This window comes from Dipodomys merriami, unplaced genomic scaffold (assembly GCF_024711535.1).
Source record: "Dipodomys merriami isolate MVZ:Mamm:240054 unplaced genomic scaffold, mDipMer1.0.p SCAF_63, whole genome shotgun sequence".
Taxonomy (NCBI): Eukaryota; Metazoa; Chordata; class Mammalia; order Rodentia; family Heteromyidae; genus Dipodomys; species Dipodomys merriami.
Window position 1 is genome coordinate 6,186,591 of NW_027206213.1, and position 18,498 is coordinate 6,205,088.

Below are 18,498 nucleotides of genomic sequence, written 5' to 3' on the forward strand. Positions count from 1 at the left end.
GCAATAAAATTAGTAAGTGTTTTCACAGAAGTAGCTAAGGCATTATACATGACTTCAGTTAAGTACACCCAGCTGAGAGATCTGTTCAGATCAATTATGCTTATTATAAACATTTAACTCATTTCACAAATGTCATTTCATCAACCTCATGTTCTTCAAATAGTTTTGTTGCTTAAATGAATTATTTTCTAGGTGTTAAAAAGCTGACACAAACACTTTTTACTATTATTCTGTATTGGAGAAAATTTATTATTCATAGATTTAGGGGGTCTGGTATAATATACTTTGTTGCTATCAGTCAGTATCCACTGATTATTACTGATCATAATTAACCTAGAGCAAAAGTAGAAATCTCAATATTCATTCCTTCACTCAAGGAACTTCTACCTACAATTAGCAAAACTCTGTGTTAGATGTTGAAGCGATACCAAATTCTGCAAGACATTTATTCTTCCTGAAGGGAATACATTGAAATGATTGTAATACCACATAGGATAGGTGTTAATGGGGTAGAAACAAAGTATACAACAGATTCAAAAGGTAAAAAGATGACTCTGTGCTTGTGACCAGGAATTCTAAGAAATTAGGTCTTGAGAAGAGTACAGAATTTCAAGAGGTACAATTGAGAGAAGATCATTATAGACTTGAAAGGAGAAAGGGGTAGGTTATGTTAAGAGAATATTATAAAGTCCAATCTGGCTCAAGCATACTCAGTGGGAAATAATAGGAGGGAAGACTTGAAAGGCAAAATGTAGAAAGTCCAGAATAACAGAATGGGAAGTTTATGTTTTACTTGATAGAAATGAAGAAATGATTGTGCTGTTGCATGAGAAGCACTGTACTTTACAAGATTAAACAGTTTCCAAGCTAACTATCTTCTTGTACAGTTGTAAAGTATGTATAATTTATAAGTAGTAAAATAAATAATGAAGTTTAGATCTTTTCTAAACAAGAGGAGCTTCACTATTATCTCTGCAATATCACTCATGATTAAATTCTCATATTCTACTTAGGTGAAAGAAAAAGCAATATAGGGTCTATGCATGAGAGTGTGACATTATGCATGTGACATCATCCTTCATGTAAAATAATAACCTTATGTGCTGGACTAGAGGACAGTAGAGCTGGAGGTAGGAAATTCAGGTTGAAATTCAGGAATAACTTGGAGGCAAGAAGTATGGGGAGTCTAATCTAAGATAAAAAGAACTGAGGATAGTTATGACATGATTTAAAAGCTTATTAGATATTGGGTTATAGAGAAGGAATACTGAAAAGAGTAAGAGTGAGGCAGATATCACAACAGAATCTCCACCCTGTGTAACTAGAATGGTGGCTTCTTTCATATTCCTATGAAAAGGACTAATTAACTATGGTAATACAGTTAGATATGGGTATTTTCAGCTACCAAGAATATGTTCAAAGGTATACCTTCTTTCATTACCCATTTATACAATGCCAGGTTCTGGTATAAGGTTAAATAGATGCTATTCATTTTATTTCCAATTGATTACATTTGGGGTAATTTAATATTTATATATGTATTGCTAATCTTGGATAAAAGGATTACCATTTGGGAGGGCAAGAGTAAGAATTGATCTCCTATACAGCTCAGATCTTCTTAAGACTAGATTCCTACTTCCTTTCTATTCACTAACTTCAGTTTTACAATGAACCTTGAATTCCTTTTATCAGTTAATATTACACATTTCCCAACACACCTGTGGAAATGCTCTAAACGCATTCTAGCAGAACTAAAGTGGATGTCCATTTGTGTGCACATACATGTATACTATTAAAGATAATATCATATATGAATATGAATATAGATGAAGATATAGATATCTTTTATGGCTAACCACTGAAAATCCAGTAGGTGAGCAAGGCAGAAACTAAACTGGAGATTCATTATGTAGGTGAATCTGGTTTGTAAGTATGGCATGTATTATGTGGCCAGGAAAATGTAAAAGGAGATTAGATGTGCACTGGAATGTGAAAAATGCATTTTGGTTGGCTCTGTATAAGAGTACAAGCAAAATAGGGATCCCAACAGTGTGAATTACAGCACAGCAATAAGGCTAATCTTATACTTTATGGGTGAATAGAATACTTATAGATAAACAGAATGTCTGGTGACAACAACAACAAAAGAATATCTACAATTCTAAAGAAATAAACTAAGACTATTAATATGTACTTAGAAAAAAATCAAGATGGTCAAAAAATTCTCCATTATGGTTTTTAATATTCTTAGCAAAAGCCCCTTAAAATTCATATACTTATAGTTTGATAAGTAGCACAAAAGTTAGCACAATACTAATTGCTATTAATAGAAGTTGAAAATTGGAAGTATTGAAGGGCTTCAAGATTTTATTTTGTCTCAACAAATTCAGGTAAAACCACTTTCCATATCTGAAATAATAAGGATCAGAAAGGCCCACAAACATTCTCAAGGACACAATGAAGGTATTTTCTTGTCAAGTGTGGTGGCTCATAGTTGTAGTCCTAACTACTTAGGAGACTAATATTGGGAGGATAATGGTTCAGGCTAGCTATGTCAAAAGGCGTGTAAAAACCCAAGTCAAACAACAAAGAGTGCTGGACATGGTGGCATATGCCTGTCATCCCAGTGATATGGGAAGTATAATAGAATCAAAGTCCAGTCAGGCATAGGTAAAAAGAAAACTCTATTTAAAAAGCAAATTAAAAATGGTCGATTTGAAATATAAACCAAAACATTGTTTTCCAGGTGCTGGTAGCTCACTCTGTAATTCTAGCTACTCAGGAGGTTGAGATCTGAGGATAGCAGTTTGAAGCCAGCCCAGGCAGGAAAGTCCATGAGACTTTTGTCTCCAGTATAGCCAAAAATGAAGCTCTGGTAACAGCACTAGTTTTAAGCAAAAAAAAACAAAAACAAACAAACAAAAAAAACCCCGCAGGAACAATATGCAGTCCCAGTACTGACACAAAAAACAGAAACAAACAAAAAAGCCCCAACCTCCAAACCCCACATTATTTTATGTAAGTCAAAAGGAGGCAAAAATATCAGTTTAAAGTTACATGATCCCAATCTAACTCAAACTAAAGTGATAAGCTATAGAACATATACATAAAAACATAAAATAGTCACCACCTATCATGCTTGCTACTTGGGAGTGGAAAATTGGTAAAGTCACAGTTCAAGGTCAGCTCGGGCAAAATGTTCCTGAGACTTTCTCAATCAATAGCTGGGTAGAGCATATCAGTCATCCCAGTAGGAGGCTGAGATTGTGAGGATCTCAGTTCCAGGATAGGTTGAGCAAGAAATGTTTTCAAGACCCTGTCTCAACAGAAAAATCAAGACATCATGGTCTGTGTCTGTCATTCCAGGTATTGTAGAAAGAGTAAATAAAAGGATCATGTTCAGAGTGCGCTGCGCAAAAAGTGACACCCCAATCACAAAAATAACTGGGCAAAAAGGGCTCATGTGATAGAGTCCCTGCCTATCAGGCACAAAAAAATGAGTTCAAAAAAATTCCCCAATATTAAATATATAATATGAAATTATAAATATCATCTTAGAGCACGTTAGCTACTTACTTTACAAATGTAGCTATGTACCATAAACGAAAATGTAGCATTTATTTACAAAAATAAAACCATAACAAATACGCAAAGCAAAAATTCAGGCTAAAATCTGTGAACAGTATCATATATCTCAAAACAATGTAGTCAAACTTGTCAGAGATCTCTACCTAGCTTAGTAAAATAAATACAATGGACCTACAAGTTTGTTACACAACATAAACACAACAATGTCATTATCATCATTTCTAATCACTGTTGTCTTCGTCGTTGACATCATCGTTGTCGTCATCATCATCATCATCATCATCATCATCATAGAGGACTAAATATGTGGTAGGCAAGTGCTCCACAATTGACATATACATTTAGCTACAATTTTTTTTTTTTGGGCAGTCCTGGGCTTGAATTCAAGGTCTAGGCACTGTCCCTGAGTTTTTTGTTTTTGTTTTGTTTTGTTTGTTTAATGTTAGTACTCTACCACTTGAGACATAGCTCCATTTCTAGCATATATTGGAAATAAGAGTCTCATGAACTTTCATGCCAAAGCTGACTTTGAACCTCAGATCTCAGCCTCCTGAGTGGTTAGAATTATAGGCATGAGCCATTGGTGCCTGGCCTCGACTGGGATTGTTAAATGAGGCTATAACAAGCATATACCTACAAAATAACTACAAAAACTGGAATCTAGCACAGGTGTGATTCTCTTATTTACACAAGAATTAAGCTATATGTAGTTATAATAGGATGCAATTAGATTGCTTGAATACATAGCTATATATGACCTAACATACCTTGCATATATGTTCTGTGAACATCATAAAGCTGAAGGTGCTTCATTTCAAACTTAACAAGTTTGCTTTTCATATTGAGCCTGGTTGCTTGCTTGAGAGCAAGCGGGTTCAAGCAGTAGGTCTGCGTGATATGTCTCGAGGAAGTTGCACTCATCTATTGTATCTAGTCTTTACTATGCTCTTCTTTGTCACCCTGTACTACTGCTTCTAAAATCTTCCTATTCTAGTATGCTATCCAGGTTGGCCTCAAATTATTTCTCTCCCTTTCACATTATACCTTAGCAAAAGTTTGTAGATCTGATGGATCATACTATTCATTCTTTACTCCTGATATGTCAACCTTACAAGGGTAATTTCCACTTAGGAAACTTGTTAACACAAGTGAATTTTTTTTTTTTGGTTGGTCGTGGGGCCTGAACTCTGGGCTCAGGCACTGTCCCTCAGCATTTCAGCTCAAGGCTAGTGCTCTACCACGTAAGCCACAGCACCACTTCCAGCTTTTTCTGCTTATGTGATACTGAGGAATCGAACCCAGGGCCTCATGCATGCAAGGCAAGCACTCTACCACTGAGCCACCTTCCGAGCCCCAACACAAGTGAATTTTGATTTGCTATGTAAGGATAAGAAAAGCATAGGCAAGGGGAAAAACGCAGCCCACTTTTGTGGGTAAAGAGCAGCTATGCCCATTTATTTAAGTATCGTTTATGGATGATTCCAAGTCATGAAGCAGAGTTTTGATGTTGGGAAAGACCACATGGCTTGAAAAGTTTAAAATATTTACTCTGATCTATTCTATAGTTTGCTGATTCCTCATTTATGACTGTGGATGCTTTTGCTTAATAGGCAGATGTGTAAGTCTGATGGTTGTCTTTTAGAAAGGACTTTTATCCCTTCACTTTTCCTAAAGGACTCTCCTTACTTCCTAGTCTGAATAGCTAAGATCAGATCCAGTCTGATCCATGTTCCTTTATAAGTACAGCCCAAGATACATCACTGAGGACAAGAAATAAGTCTACTCTACTTGTTTAAAATCAACCTTAGCGCTCATTAAGAGTCTACCATATGATGTAAGGCTGATTCCAACATCCTTAAATGCTGTGTGGTATGGGGTAAATGGACCTGGGTGACTTTGTTTAGGGCTGGACATATATAAGACCAGTGAAATCATTTGGTACATGAGAGAACAGACAAATAATGTTTCTTGTTGGCTGCCCATGGTCCATCTGCTTGTGTTGCTAATTTTGCACAGACTTTAATAATATTGTAAGTATACAAATGTTCCTTAGCAGAAAAGGAAACCTGACTTTTAGGCATATCCTCATAAGATATCTGTCAAACTCTGCCCCTTCTTTATTTCACTTGACTTTCCCTCTTTTTAGTCTTGTAGTTCTTGCCATCTTGCCAGATCAAATCCTCATTTGTTTACTTTAACTTTACCTTAGTAATTGAATGATGCCTAATGCAGGTGTCCACTTTCTCCCACTCTTTGTCCCCGGTTTCCCCCTCCCCGCCATAGGACCTAGGGCTAGAACTCAGAGCCTGGGCATTGTCCTTAAGCATTTCTGCTCAAGGCTAGTGTTATACCACTTTGAGCAATAGCTGTACTTCTGGTTTTCTGGTGGTTAACTGGAGAAAAGAGTCTCATGGACTTTCTGCTTGGGCTAGCTTTGGACTTCAATCCTCAAATCTTAGCCTCCTGAGGTAGGATTATAGGCATGAGCCACTAGCACCCGGATGCTCTTATTGTATAGAAAACACACACTGGACTATAACATTGACAAAGTTTCCTTGCCTGGTCTATTCTTTATGTATCCTTGGCTAGGAGATTTCAAAGACTGTATCATTTTAATTCCTTTTTTTTTTTTTTTTTTTTTGGGTACGGTCGTGGGGCCTGAACTCTAGGCTTGGGCGCTGTCCCTCAGCTCTTCAGCTCAAGGCTAGGGCTCTACCACAGCACCACTTCTGGCTTTTTTCTTTTTGCTTATGTGGTGCTGAGGAATTGAACCCAGGGCCTCATGCATGCAAGGCAAGCGCTCTACCTCTGCCCCTCTTCCCAGCCCCTCATCATTATAATTCTTAACCTTTCAAAGTTTGACATGATTATCTGTTCAACACTGGGGGAAAACTTAAAAGAAACACTGATAAATTGCCACCCTACTCTTACTATTCTGATACTAGCTTTATGATACCATAGGAAGGTGGCATTAATAGGATTACAACAGTCTATTAGGAGGATAAAGACTGGATGGGGGTTTTCTATCATTCAGAGATATAAGGAAGCAAATATAAAGACTTCTATATTTATAAAGAGAATTTCAGGATAAAAGAAACACTTTGCTTTTAATGATAAATCAAAACAAATTACCACAGTATTATATAAATGTAGCTGTGAGTAGTTACTGAAATTGCAACAGGGTTGGGCACATGCCTAGCATATACAAGGCTTTGAGTTCAATATGGAAGGAAGGAGAGAGAAAGGGAACTTACAACAGCAATCTTAAATCAAGGAGTTGAAAAGGCAAGAGAAGGATTTAGTTAAGGTATCTACATATTGAGAAGTCCAGAGGGACAGGTACATAGCTGATTGTAAAACAAATTTATGGAATGCCATATTAGATGCCATAGGTGCTAGTTTGAGTTCTCTATGCAACAGGGGCTTTTCAAGATAATGAATCAACTAGAAATCTCATCAGTAAGTTCTAGTTTACTTTAAAGAAACTTATCATTAATCTACAAATAGATTACGTCTGTTTTAATCATGTAAAGTGTTATTCAAATCCTGAATTGTTTACTCTTCAGGATGATTTTAGAATTCTAAGATTAACTCAGGCCAAATGGCTGGCATATTTCCAAAAATAAATAGGTTTTGTACTAAAAAAAAAACCTACCTCATAGGCCTCGAGTATACTATTAAATTTTAAAAGTTCCAAATTTGCCGGGCACTGGTGGCTCACGCCTGTAATCCTAGCTACTCAGGAGGCTGAGATCTAAGGATCGCGGTTCAAAGCCAGCCTGGGCAGGAGAGACCGTGAGACTCCTATCTCCAATAAACCACTAGAAAACTGGAAGTGGTGCTGTAGCTCAAGTGGTAGAGCACTCGCCTTGAGCTGAAGAGCTGAGGGACAGCGCCCAGGCCCAGAGTTCAAGCCCCACGACCGAAAAAAAAAAAAAAAAAGTTCCAAATTTAAGATGTCCAATTACAATTCTCTTTATAAATATAGTCCTTGTCCCAACAGTAAGCTTAAAATAATCTCAGCAGATAATGAAGAAAACTTTTATAGTGAAGGAAGTCAGGAGACTAAACAGAAACTGATATGGGGCTTATTCAGAATTCTGACATATTAGGCTGTAATGGCAGAATTATTACCCAACCGATTTTATAAACATCTTATTTAAAGTGAAAGTTCTGGGGCTAGGAATAGAGTGTGGACCTATTATTATGTACATGGTCTTAGATGCAACCCTAAGAACAAAGACAAGTCTTTCATATCAAAGCTCATCATCACTCATAAGTCTTATAATCTAAACATTACTTACTACTACTGCATTTACTTACTACTAAGACACTTAATGAAGTATCATGGGGTATTGCACACCAAGGCTTGTATGAGTTTTCTATTAAAGACAGTAATTTCTGGTCTGTTATAAATTAAACCAAAAGGTTGGTTTACAAACAGCAACAGTAATCTTGTGATTTACTATGGTTCCTTTAGTTTTTTTTTTTTTTGCAACATATCAATAGGTTAGCAACTTTATGTTTTTGATGTAACATACTGAAAAATCCCAAAGGTCCACTGCAGATTTCTGGGTTGTCTGTAGAATATGATACAAGATTCTTTAACTCACCTCCAGATGCCTTTGACCTTTCTTTCAACTTTTCTGCAGCCATTTCACCATAGCTGGGAAGTTCTGACATCTTCACTCCAGATCGAGCTTCTGCTATTAGCTGACGAGCTCTCTCTCTCAGCTGCCGACGTCGCTCTTCATCTTGCTGCTAAGATATATTGAACAGTTGCCAACTCAGTAATTGACAGAAATGCAATTTCATTTTCAATCTGATCATCATGATAGTAACTGGTTTACAGCATGGTGCTTGCCCCACATTATAAATAGGATGCTCTATATCAGTTGGATGTCACACCATTTTAAAAAGGCATTCTAGAATCAGATTTTTTTAAACTGACAAATTATGATAGTAAAATGCCCATTAAAAATTCAAATTAAAATATTTGGCAATATATTATTGAGGAAAACTCAGGAATTGTTAATAAGAGAATCCAACTTTACAGAAGGAAGTCACAAGACAGACTTTAAATTAATATCTTGCTTTTTAAAGAATAGAGTATAACTATTTTCTAAGAAAGGCATTGAGCACTGCTATCTTTGATAGCAGCAAATAAATTGGACAAATATAAGAACGGTATTTTTCTATGGAGCAGGAGTAGGAATAGATCAGTACATAATTCTGATTTAAAGATGAGCAATAACAATAACCCAATAGTGATATAAAATTCTTTTTTGGCTATTCCTTCTGTTACCAGATGAACAATAAAAAAAAATGATAAAAGTCTAACATAGGTTTTGAATCTACTAAACTAGAATTAAGAGATACAAATAATCAATGTGAAATTATTTTGTAAGCTTGAAAGCAAATAAAATAATTAATATGACAAAACAAAGATTGCAATAATCTGGCTCTAATATATCTTTGTAGTGTTACCCCTTAATATTTACCTCCTAACCTCACAAAACTTTGTATTTATTCACAAAAGAACTGCATGTAGTATGTAGTTTCACATACTTGTGGCTCTCAATGTTCTTTTCTTCTCCTTAACTCCTACTCACTCTTCACACACACACACACACACACACACACACACACACACACAAACACACACACACACACACACACACACACACACACACACACACACACACACACACACACACACACACACACACAAGCACGCGCCAGTCCTGGTCCCTTGACCTCAGGGCACAGCCCTGGAGCTGTTTTTTTCTCAAGGCTAACACTCTACCACTTGAGTCACAGCTCGACTTCTGTTTTTTTGGTGGTTAATTGAAGATAAAAGTCTCACAGACTTTCCTAGCTTCAAACCTCGATGCTCAGATCTCAGCTCCCTGAGTAGCTAGGATTCTAAGTATGAGCCACCAATGGCCAGCTTGTGATGTAATACTTGTCAAGTTAAAACTCTGTAGATGTGTACATCTGAGTAGAATTGAGCTACTTTAAAGCTATGAGCTAATCTAATTTATCTTTGATTCTCTGGTCTTTAATACAAACCTTAGTAACATGCTAGATGCTACACAAATTTTAAGTATAGTACAGGGATATACTTCAGTGGTAAAGCACATATCTAACATGTGCAAAGCCCTGAGTTCAATCTGTAGCACTGTCCTCTCTAACATGTTCTGTTGATTACATACTAAAGCTAGCCCAGAGGGATTAAATGCCACTGTCATTTTTAAGAGAGTAGCAAGTTTTGACTGCATTAGAGCATGTGGTCTTGAGGATGGAACCTAGGCCCTTGTGTTTGCTAGATAACACTTTACCAAGCTCCACTTCAGCCCTTATGAAGATAACATGTAGGATGGAATACTTTAGTGTGGCTGTCTTTGGAAAATATAGATTGCTGCAGCATAGTATGAATATACATTCCCCACCAGCTATTTACTAAGAACTTTAATAATAGTAGTCCTTGCTATAATTTGTAACTATTTTGAGGGGAGCATTAACTAGCTGTTTTTTGTCATTAACTGGAATATTACTCAGCTCCCACCAGAGACACAGGGTAATTAATTGACTCTTTTCCTTTGATTACTAATTTTTAAGAGTTGTTTCAAAAGCTGTGTTACAGAAAACATGTCAGTAGCTCTTCTTTTTTTTTCCTTTTTTTTTTTTTTTTTGGGTCTGGTCGTGGGGCCTGAACTCTGGACCTGGGCACTATCCCTCAGCTCTTCAGCTCAAGACTAGCGCTCTACCACTTGAGCCACAGCACCACTTCCGGCTTTTTTCTTTTTGTGTATGTGGTGCTGAGGAATCGAACCCAGGGCCTCAGGTATGCAAGGCAAGCGCTCTACCACTGAGCCAACTTCCCAGCCTATAGTGGTTATTTTGAAATAGGGTCTCACTTCCTGTCCAGACTGGCCTGGATCACAGTCCTGCTGTAGGTGGGAAGCTGTTTCTGGTGAAATAGGTTCTAATGAAGTTTTTCCCAGGCTGGCCTTGAACTAAGTGCTTTTCAATCATAGCCTTTCAAATAGCTAAAATTACAGGAGTGAGCCACTGGCATCAGGCTCTTTGGAGACTAATGTGGCTTCCTAAGTAGGCTCTTTCCAATTGCCCTATGCTTATCTATCTTAAGCACTGTTGTCACATTAGTCTTTCTTACATAAACTTTTGGTTAGTCATTCCCCTAAACTTAAGGACATAAACCTTTGTTTATGTCTTACATACACACACAGACACAGACACACATGCACGCACACACAGAGACATTCACACATACATTTAACGATCCCTCCTGCTTTAATATAAAATTAAAATACTTCACCATGTTATACAAGGTTTTTTAATGTCAACCCAGCTTTTATTTTCTTTCTACCATTACTTTTTCTCTTCTTACACAAATTAGATTATGCTTTCTTGCCTTTATGTCTTTATATTGTTCCTATCTCTCAATCTCTCCTGCACTACTTCTACTAACCAGGTCTAGTTAAAGTAACTCCCATCTCTACCCATCCCAAATCCTCCTCATTCTTCAGACCCAGTTCAAAAATTGTGGTGTCTTATCTGCCTCTTAACCAAAACTATTTTCTTCTGAACTCTTGGGACATTTTGATCAAGATCCTTATGGTTATAGGCTTTTTGAGATAAGTGTATTTTCAAGCTTGAATTTTGTTGGAGAGGACAGTGCTACAGATTGAACTCAGGGCTTTGTACATGTTAGATATATGCTTTACCACTGAAGTATATCCCTGTACTATACTTAAAATTTGTGTAGCGTCTAGCATGTTACCAAGGTTTGTATTAAAGACCAGAGAATCAAAGATAAATGAGATTAGTTCATACCTTTAAGTAGCTCAAATCTACTCAGATGTACACATCTAGAGTTTTAACTTGTCAAGTATTACACCACAAGCTGGTGGCTCATACTTATAATCCTAGCTACTCAGGGAGCTGAGATCTGAGCATTGAGGTTTGAAGCTAGGAAAGTCTGTGAGACTTTTATCTCCAATTAACCACCAAAAAACCAGAAGTCGATGATTTCCTAGGTTATAGATGATTTCCTAGGTTAGGCCAAAAAAGGGACATACCCACTTGAAATTCTTGCATTCTGGTAAAACTCAGGTGACATGCTGTGAGAAGCCCACGTCCCAACCAAGTTCAGCTTTGAATCATCATGGCCCAGATGTTAGACATATGAATAAAGAAGTTTTCAAGCCTAGGGAGGTAGCATAGTGATGAGTGCTTGTCTAGCAAGCTTACGGCTATGCTTTCAATCTCTAGCACGCCTGCTTGTTACCGCTTCCCAAAAGTCCTTCAGATGATCTTAGTATCTAACCATTTTGTTTTTTGTTGCTGATGGTGTTTTTCACATCTAGCAATTCTGAACTTTGAAGAATTTGCTAACCATTCATTCAAGTGTTTTTAGCTGAGGCCTCGGATAATATGGTATAGTGACAAAGCATCCTAACTCACAGAATCTGAGAACCTAACAAGACCTATTTCTACAGTATTAGACTTGGGATAGACTATTACATAACTGTTGTAATTGAAGCATATATTTAAGTAATATCACAAAGATTAATTTTAGTTGCAAGGGCAAAACTTAAAGAAACATGACAAATAAAAAAGCAAGCAAACAACTAAACAAATCCAGGAGAATACTTGTAACAATTGACCTAGTCACTTTAAGAAATTTGTTAAGAAAGCAAACAACTAACTAATCATCTCCACTATTATCACCACCACTACCACTACTTAACAACTAGATGCAATATACTATCCTAAATACATAACTGATCTGGACAAACAAGCTCTATAAGGTACTTCTGAGTCAATTAGAGAATCTGAAGATGATCACACAGCAGTAACGTCACTATCTTTTGATAAAAAATATATACACATAAATATATGCACTGAAAGAGTTGGAAGAACTACACAAAATTTTCCTGATGGAGATTTCTGAGTGTCAAAATCTGATTTTTTACTTATTTACTTTTTGGTGCCAGTCCTAAGGCTTGAACTCAGGGCCTGGGTGCTATCCCTGAGATGTTTTGTTCAAGGTTAGGACCCTACTACTTGAAGCATAGCTCTACTTTCAGCTTTTTGGTAATTAACTGGAGATGAATCTCACAGATGTTCCTGCTCAGGCTGACTTTCCAACATGATCCTCAGATCTCAGCCTTCTGAATAGCCAGGATTTTCACATGAGAGCCCCTGGTGCTAGGCTAAAAGTGATACTATGTATAAATAAATATATACTTATATATTATATAATTTATTTATTATATTTATCATTTTCACTTTTAACTTTCTATAATACGAACATACTTCAGTCTCATAAATTAAAATTATTTTGATACATGAATCTTGGAGAAGAAAAGAAAGAAAAGGGGTATGGATTTTGGAAAAGACAAAAGTGTTGGAAAGAGAAGTTTATTTGTAGGTAGAAGAGTAGTTTGTAGAGGAGAGTGTAAGACTCAGGGTATAAAAAAATTAAATGATCTCATTTAATTCTCACAATCTTCCTTCTATGTCTCCCTCCCTCCAGTATTTCAAACCCTAAGAATCCAGAGCTAGAACTGATGTCATAACCAAGAGTTTTAGCCCATGTCTGATGCCATGGCTCTTGCTCTTAACTACCAAACTATTTGATCCCCAAAGCACCAATTACATGACCAATTGAGGAAATTGAGCTTTTGCTAAACTTTCATCTTTCAAACTTAAGAAAAGTTAAGAGCACTAATAAAAATCATTATTTGATATGCCTTAGGCAAATAGATTTAAGTGAATTTTACTGTATGAATAAATTCCAACTCTTTTAGAGTTGGAATTTGGTGGTTCAAACTAAGTTATTTTAACTGAGTTAAATGATTCTACCTTTATAAATATGAAATGGGAACCTAATTTTATTCCACAAGCCCCCCCCCTTCCCAACTCAATTCTGCAAATGTTGCTGAGAGCTTACCAAGAGTGCAATTTAAAGCAGGCAGTCATTAATAAAACTAACTCTAAAATACTAATTACAGACACTTTATCCATTTCCATGTAAATTGTTTGTTTGTACTTATTTACCCATCATTGTTCCCCTTACAATAGAAAAAATGCAAATGAACAAATCAGAATTCAGCTCTAATGGGACTTTCTGTTTATAACCATTAGCCCAGAGGTGTGCTGTAATTCAATTCTCAAGTAGCAAGATTTAGCCTCATTAACAGACTGCAAGGGGCAGGTTACAACTCATAAAACCCTACAGTAAACAAAGTTTATGGACACAGCACAAAATCTTGAGCCTGATTGACAGAATACTAGTTCCCTATCAGATTGCCTTAATTTACTTTTCTACTAATGTCCTAACACCACAGAGACAATTTTGCTTGGGCCTAGAGCTCTCCCCGGGGATGGCATATCTACATTGTTTGTTTTCTTACCCTTTAACTTCCCTCAAGACAAAGAACTGAAAAATAAAAGTTAATTGTTAAAAGTCATCATGGAGGGCTATAGAGGATGCAGCTAGATGGTAAGAGTGCTTGTTTAGCTTTCACAAGGCCTTAGGATCGATCCCTAACACTTGAAGGGGAAAAAAGTCATGAAGGAAAAGCTTGTACTTATACCAATTAAACTGATTATAATCTGCTTAATTGATATCACTAATTTCCAATTTATTAATCTCTGGATTTATTCTAAGTAAAATAATTTCATTTTAATTTGTATACACAGGCTCCATCAAAAGTCATTTTGTTAGGTCAGTGGTTGTGCTCAGTGGCAGAAGGCTTCTCTAGCATGAATAAGACACTGCGCAAGATCCCCAGGAACACACACACACACACACACACACACACACACACACACTCACACACACACACACACACACACACACACACACACACACACACACACACACCAGTTTGTACAATAGTATTTAAATATCCATGCATCTTATTATTTTTGCAACAAAAGTCACATTGTCTATGTTCAAGGAAAACATGACTAGAACAGCAACAATGATCATTTTATTTTAGTATAGTATTCAACACAATTTTCCCAAAAGTGTGGTTAATATTTTTGACAATGATAATTTGCCTAAACCTATCTAAGTAGAGAACTGTGTTTTAATATCTGTTCTGATCATTCTAAAGTCAAAAGAATGAAGAAAGCCAGGCCTAAAGAAACATAGATCCCATGGTTTCCCTTATTTGTAATAACTAGTATATGTCTGAGACAAGCAGAAAAGGTCAGTTAAGTTGATGTTAGGTGAAATGAACCCCAAGATAAGTATTCAAATGTTTTTTCTTTCACACGATTATTTCTAACATATTTATAAGATGATTTCTTTGTTGCTTTGTATGTCCCTCCCCCCACAGTATAACCCCTGTTTTCAATGTATTTGATGTTAGTATAATTTGTGGAGGGGAAGGGCAAAAACAAATCATTTAAAAATAGGGATACAGGTGGCCCCATTGCAACAATGAGATGTACAAGTCCTTATGTCAAAAAACAAAGTTTATAACTTTGACCAGGGGTAGGGGTGGGTGGGAGTTGGGAAGGGATGGGAAAGGGGAGACAAAAGGAGGAGGTAACAATGCTTGATAAGAAATGTACGCATTATCTTGCCCATGTATCGTAACCCCTCTGTATGGTATTTTCACAATTAAAAAAAATGAAAAAAAATTGATCTTAAAAAAAATAAAGTCAAAAGAAGACTGACACATTGCTATAATTAAACCATAGTTTTACTAGGAGTGCTGACAAAAAATAAGGTTTATTTTTTGCTGGCAGCTTATTTGAAAACATTCAAGTTTAAGTAAGCTTAAATATATTTTTGATTTAAAAAAATGGCTCTATGCCATTTTTGAGTTGGTGGTATAAGGTATGAACTGGTGGCTCATACCTGTAATCTTAGCTACTTCAGGAGGCTGTGTTATGGAGGATGGAGGTTTGAAGCCAGCCCAGGCAGAAAAGTCTGAGGTAGCATCTCCAAAATATCCAGAAAAAAGCTTGGCTGGAGTTATTCTTTTTAGTAGAGTACCAGCTATGAGCAAACATGCCAAGTGAGACCATGAGGCACTGAATTCAAGTCCCCAAAGTGGCAAAAAAAAAAAAAAAGAATTACTCTGATGACATTTACCTTTTTCTATACAGTGTTATTTAGGATAATCAGCTTTCTTAACACAGATGCACTCTTGGTAGGATTTGATGGTAGCTGTGTTTTGGAAAACGGCTTCCTTTCCATGACCATCTTTAAAGGTAAAACAAACTTTTGAGAAAATACTGGTCTGTATTTTCATAAAGGTATGTGTTCTGTTCACAATTTAGTGAGACAGTTATTGATATCTAAAACTTGATAGAAATTGAATCTCAAATATACCACCCAAGGTCATACATCTTATAAATGGCAGAGTCAGAAATAAATTCAGTATGCACTGTTCTTATCCACTACAAAACTGGTGTTCAGTGAATTTGTTTTTAAGGCCCTAATGTTTAGTAATTATATCTATGAGTTTTTTTTTTACATATACTTGTGCTATACAAATCAGTTTAATTTCCCCTTTGTGCTACTGAATAGAAATAATGAAAAACTAATTTATATTCTTTTGAAACTTAGGTTTCCAACCTTGAATCATAAGCCTTTAAGAAAAGTGTAAAATGTAGCACATTTAAGCTTTGTTTTCTCTTTTCTAGCATCTTCAGGATAAGGCAAATGCTCTGCTATGGTTCAAAATAAAATCCATATTTCAATACACGGGAAATATTCAAATAGAGAAGATGGATCAGAACGAACCATTCTGGACACACCCACACCTGAAAAATATTTAGCCCTCATATGTCTTCAAGTTACTATTTTCCTTATCATTCTGAAATGGTCTACAATCTGCTATAGATAGATGCACTAGCAAAACTTGACAATTTAAGGACAAACTCTTCAAGAATAAGTAATGTAATTCCTTGTTTCCTTTCCATAAAAATGTATTGGTATGCAATTTTTATATTTCACAGTTCACCGACATCTAGGCAAGCTTTCTTCCACTGCTTCAATGGTGCTACTTTTAATTTTATCCTCCTTAGTCGTAGTAATTAAAGTGATCAGCAGTGGCATCCCAGCGGCTTTGACACAGCTACAACCCCCTAGCAGACTTTTGCTTTTAAGGGGAAGGGGAAGAAAAAGAACTAGAGTTTCATTTCACAGAGAACAAGAAATTCAAGCTTCTCCAATCTTCAACTTTATTCAATTGTTCTTTCAGCAGCCTTTGGATCTTAAGAAGCAAATAAAAATGGCTGCCATGGGGGGTCCTTTTTATACTTGCCGCAAATGTCACCAACTGACATTAGCCAAAAAAATGATGCAACGGATTTGCAAAAGTGAATTAGAACATAAGAACCTGTCAGTATAGCTGCTGAGATCATTACCCACCCAATGGTGCCTTTCATAACATTAGGTATTTTTACTCATTCAGTTGAAAAATAGATTGAGAAGTCTACCATATACTATACACTTTCATGAAACTTTAACAAAATTTAAAAAATGCTATGTCAGATAATATAGTTTATATCCTTAGTATTTATAAAATAGATTAGAACAGATCAAAGCACTCTATTTGCACCAACAAACCCTTAACAATACAATATCCTGTACTTGTGATGTGTTCAGTGCTTCATACAGTCTAACTATCTTCCTAACTGGATTATAACTAATTGGACTAAATAAATTTTAATCTATCTAAATGTTTTTAAAAGTTTTATTTGGCACTACTAATATTTCACAGGATGCTATTCTCAAATGGTCCTTGGAATTCCTGAATTTCATAGTAAACTAAGAAAATTACTTGACTACCACTCTTTCTTTCATTATTAGATGGGAAGCAAGGGTCTGTTATTAGGCATTGAGAATGGATAAAAAAGAAGAAAAAAATTCTGTGCTTGTTCAGAGGCAGGGATTACACCAAAGTTTACCTAGCCAATTACTACAAAAACAAAATAAAATAAATAAAATTACAAGATCTTTAGGGGTTTAGGTAGGCTAGCTAATATTTTTACCACCAACTTGATCAGTTCTTAACCGAATAAATAGGATTTAGGATGAAACACAAACTGTTTAGCAGATCTTTTCAATCCATTTCAAACTTTTCTTATGCTGGCTTATAATATACGCAGACATGCTTATAAATGGTCACACCTGCTCATTTCTCTGGGGGATGGCCTGATCTCTGTTTCTCTAACAAAGAAAGAAAGAAAAAAAAATTAGCCTTTCTTGTTGCAAAACAGAGTGGAAAGTCAAAATCTTTCTCAAGTTTGCCCCATCTGGTCAGATTAAATCTTTGATCGACCCTGGGGATTACATTTATTTTTGTAGTAAGTACTAAATTTTGGATGTTTAAAATACACAGGCAAAATAGTAAACAGAATGTGAATTAAAGTTTGAGATATATTTTGATAAATGAGTAGAAAACATGTAAAAGATTAATTAAAAAAACAGCTACAATTCTATCATTAGCATAAAACTGAGTACATCATATTCTAGATCTTTATGTATGTCCTTATTTGAAGATAACAACAAATATTATTCTCAATTATAAATTTTTTTCTGAGTATTATGCCATGCTATACAAATAAAGAATTCTGAACATGAAAGAGTATGATCAAATTAATGTTGTGAAACAAGATTTTCCTTTAAAAGTATCTAGAAGCAAACTGGGACAGAAAGTTTTATATTATAAATAAGTAATCATTTTCTTTCACATCGTTAACTAATATTTAAGACTTTCAAGTAGTTATTATATTTCTCTATAATAATTATTTTAGGATTATAAAAGCAATTATTTGTGTTTTTGAAAACTTCAAATTGCATTAGCAGAACTAATGGAAATGGTTTGGGCCTCCAAAAAAGAGGACCCTTTG

General features: G+C 35.8%; 1 protein-coding gene across 7 annotated transcripts in view; it reads right to left on the reverse strand.

The window, feature by feature from the left end:
- Positions 1 to 18,498, reverse strand: part of Ehbp1 (EH domain binding protein 1) — a 305,708-nt gene that overhangs the window by 53,302 nt on the left and 233,908 nt on the right. For 5 of the 7 annotated variants that reach the window (XM_070004546.1, XM_070004550.1, XM_070004548.1 and 2 more), the window contains one exon: positions 8,202 to 8,349. In XM_070004546.1, coding sequence (XP_069860647.1) covers positions 8,202 to 8,349 — 148 coding nt within the window. The remainder of the gene's footprint in view (positions 1 to 8,201; positions 8,350 to 18,498) is intronic. The other 2 variants (XM_070004547.1, XM_070004551.1) reach the window with 1 other exon arrangement.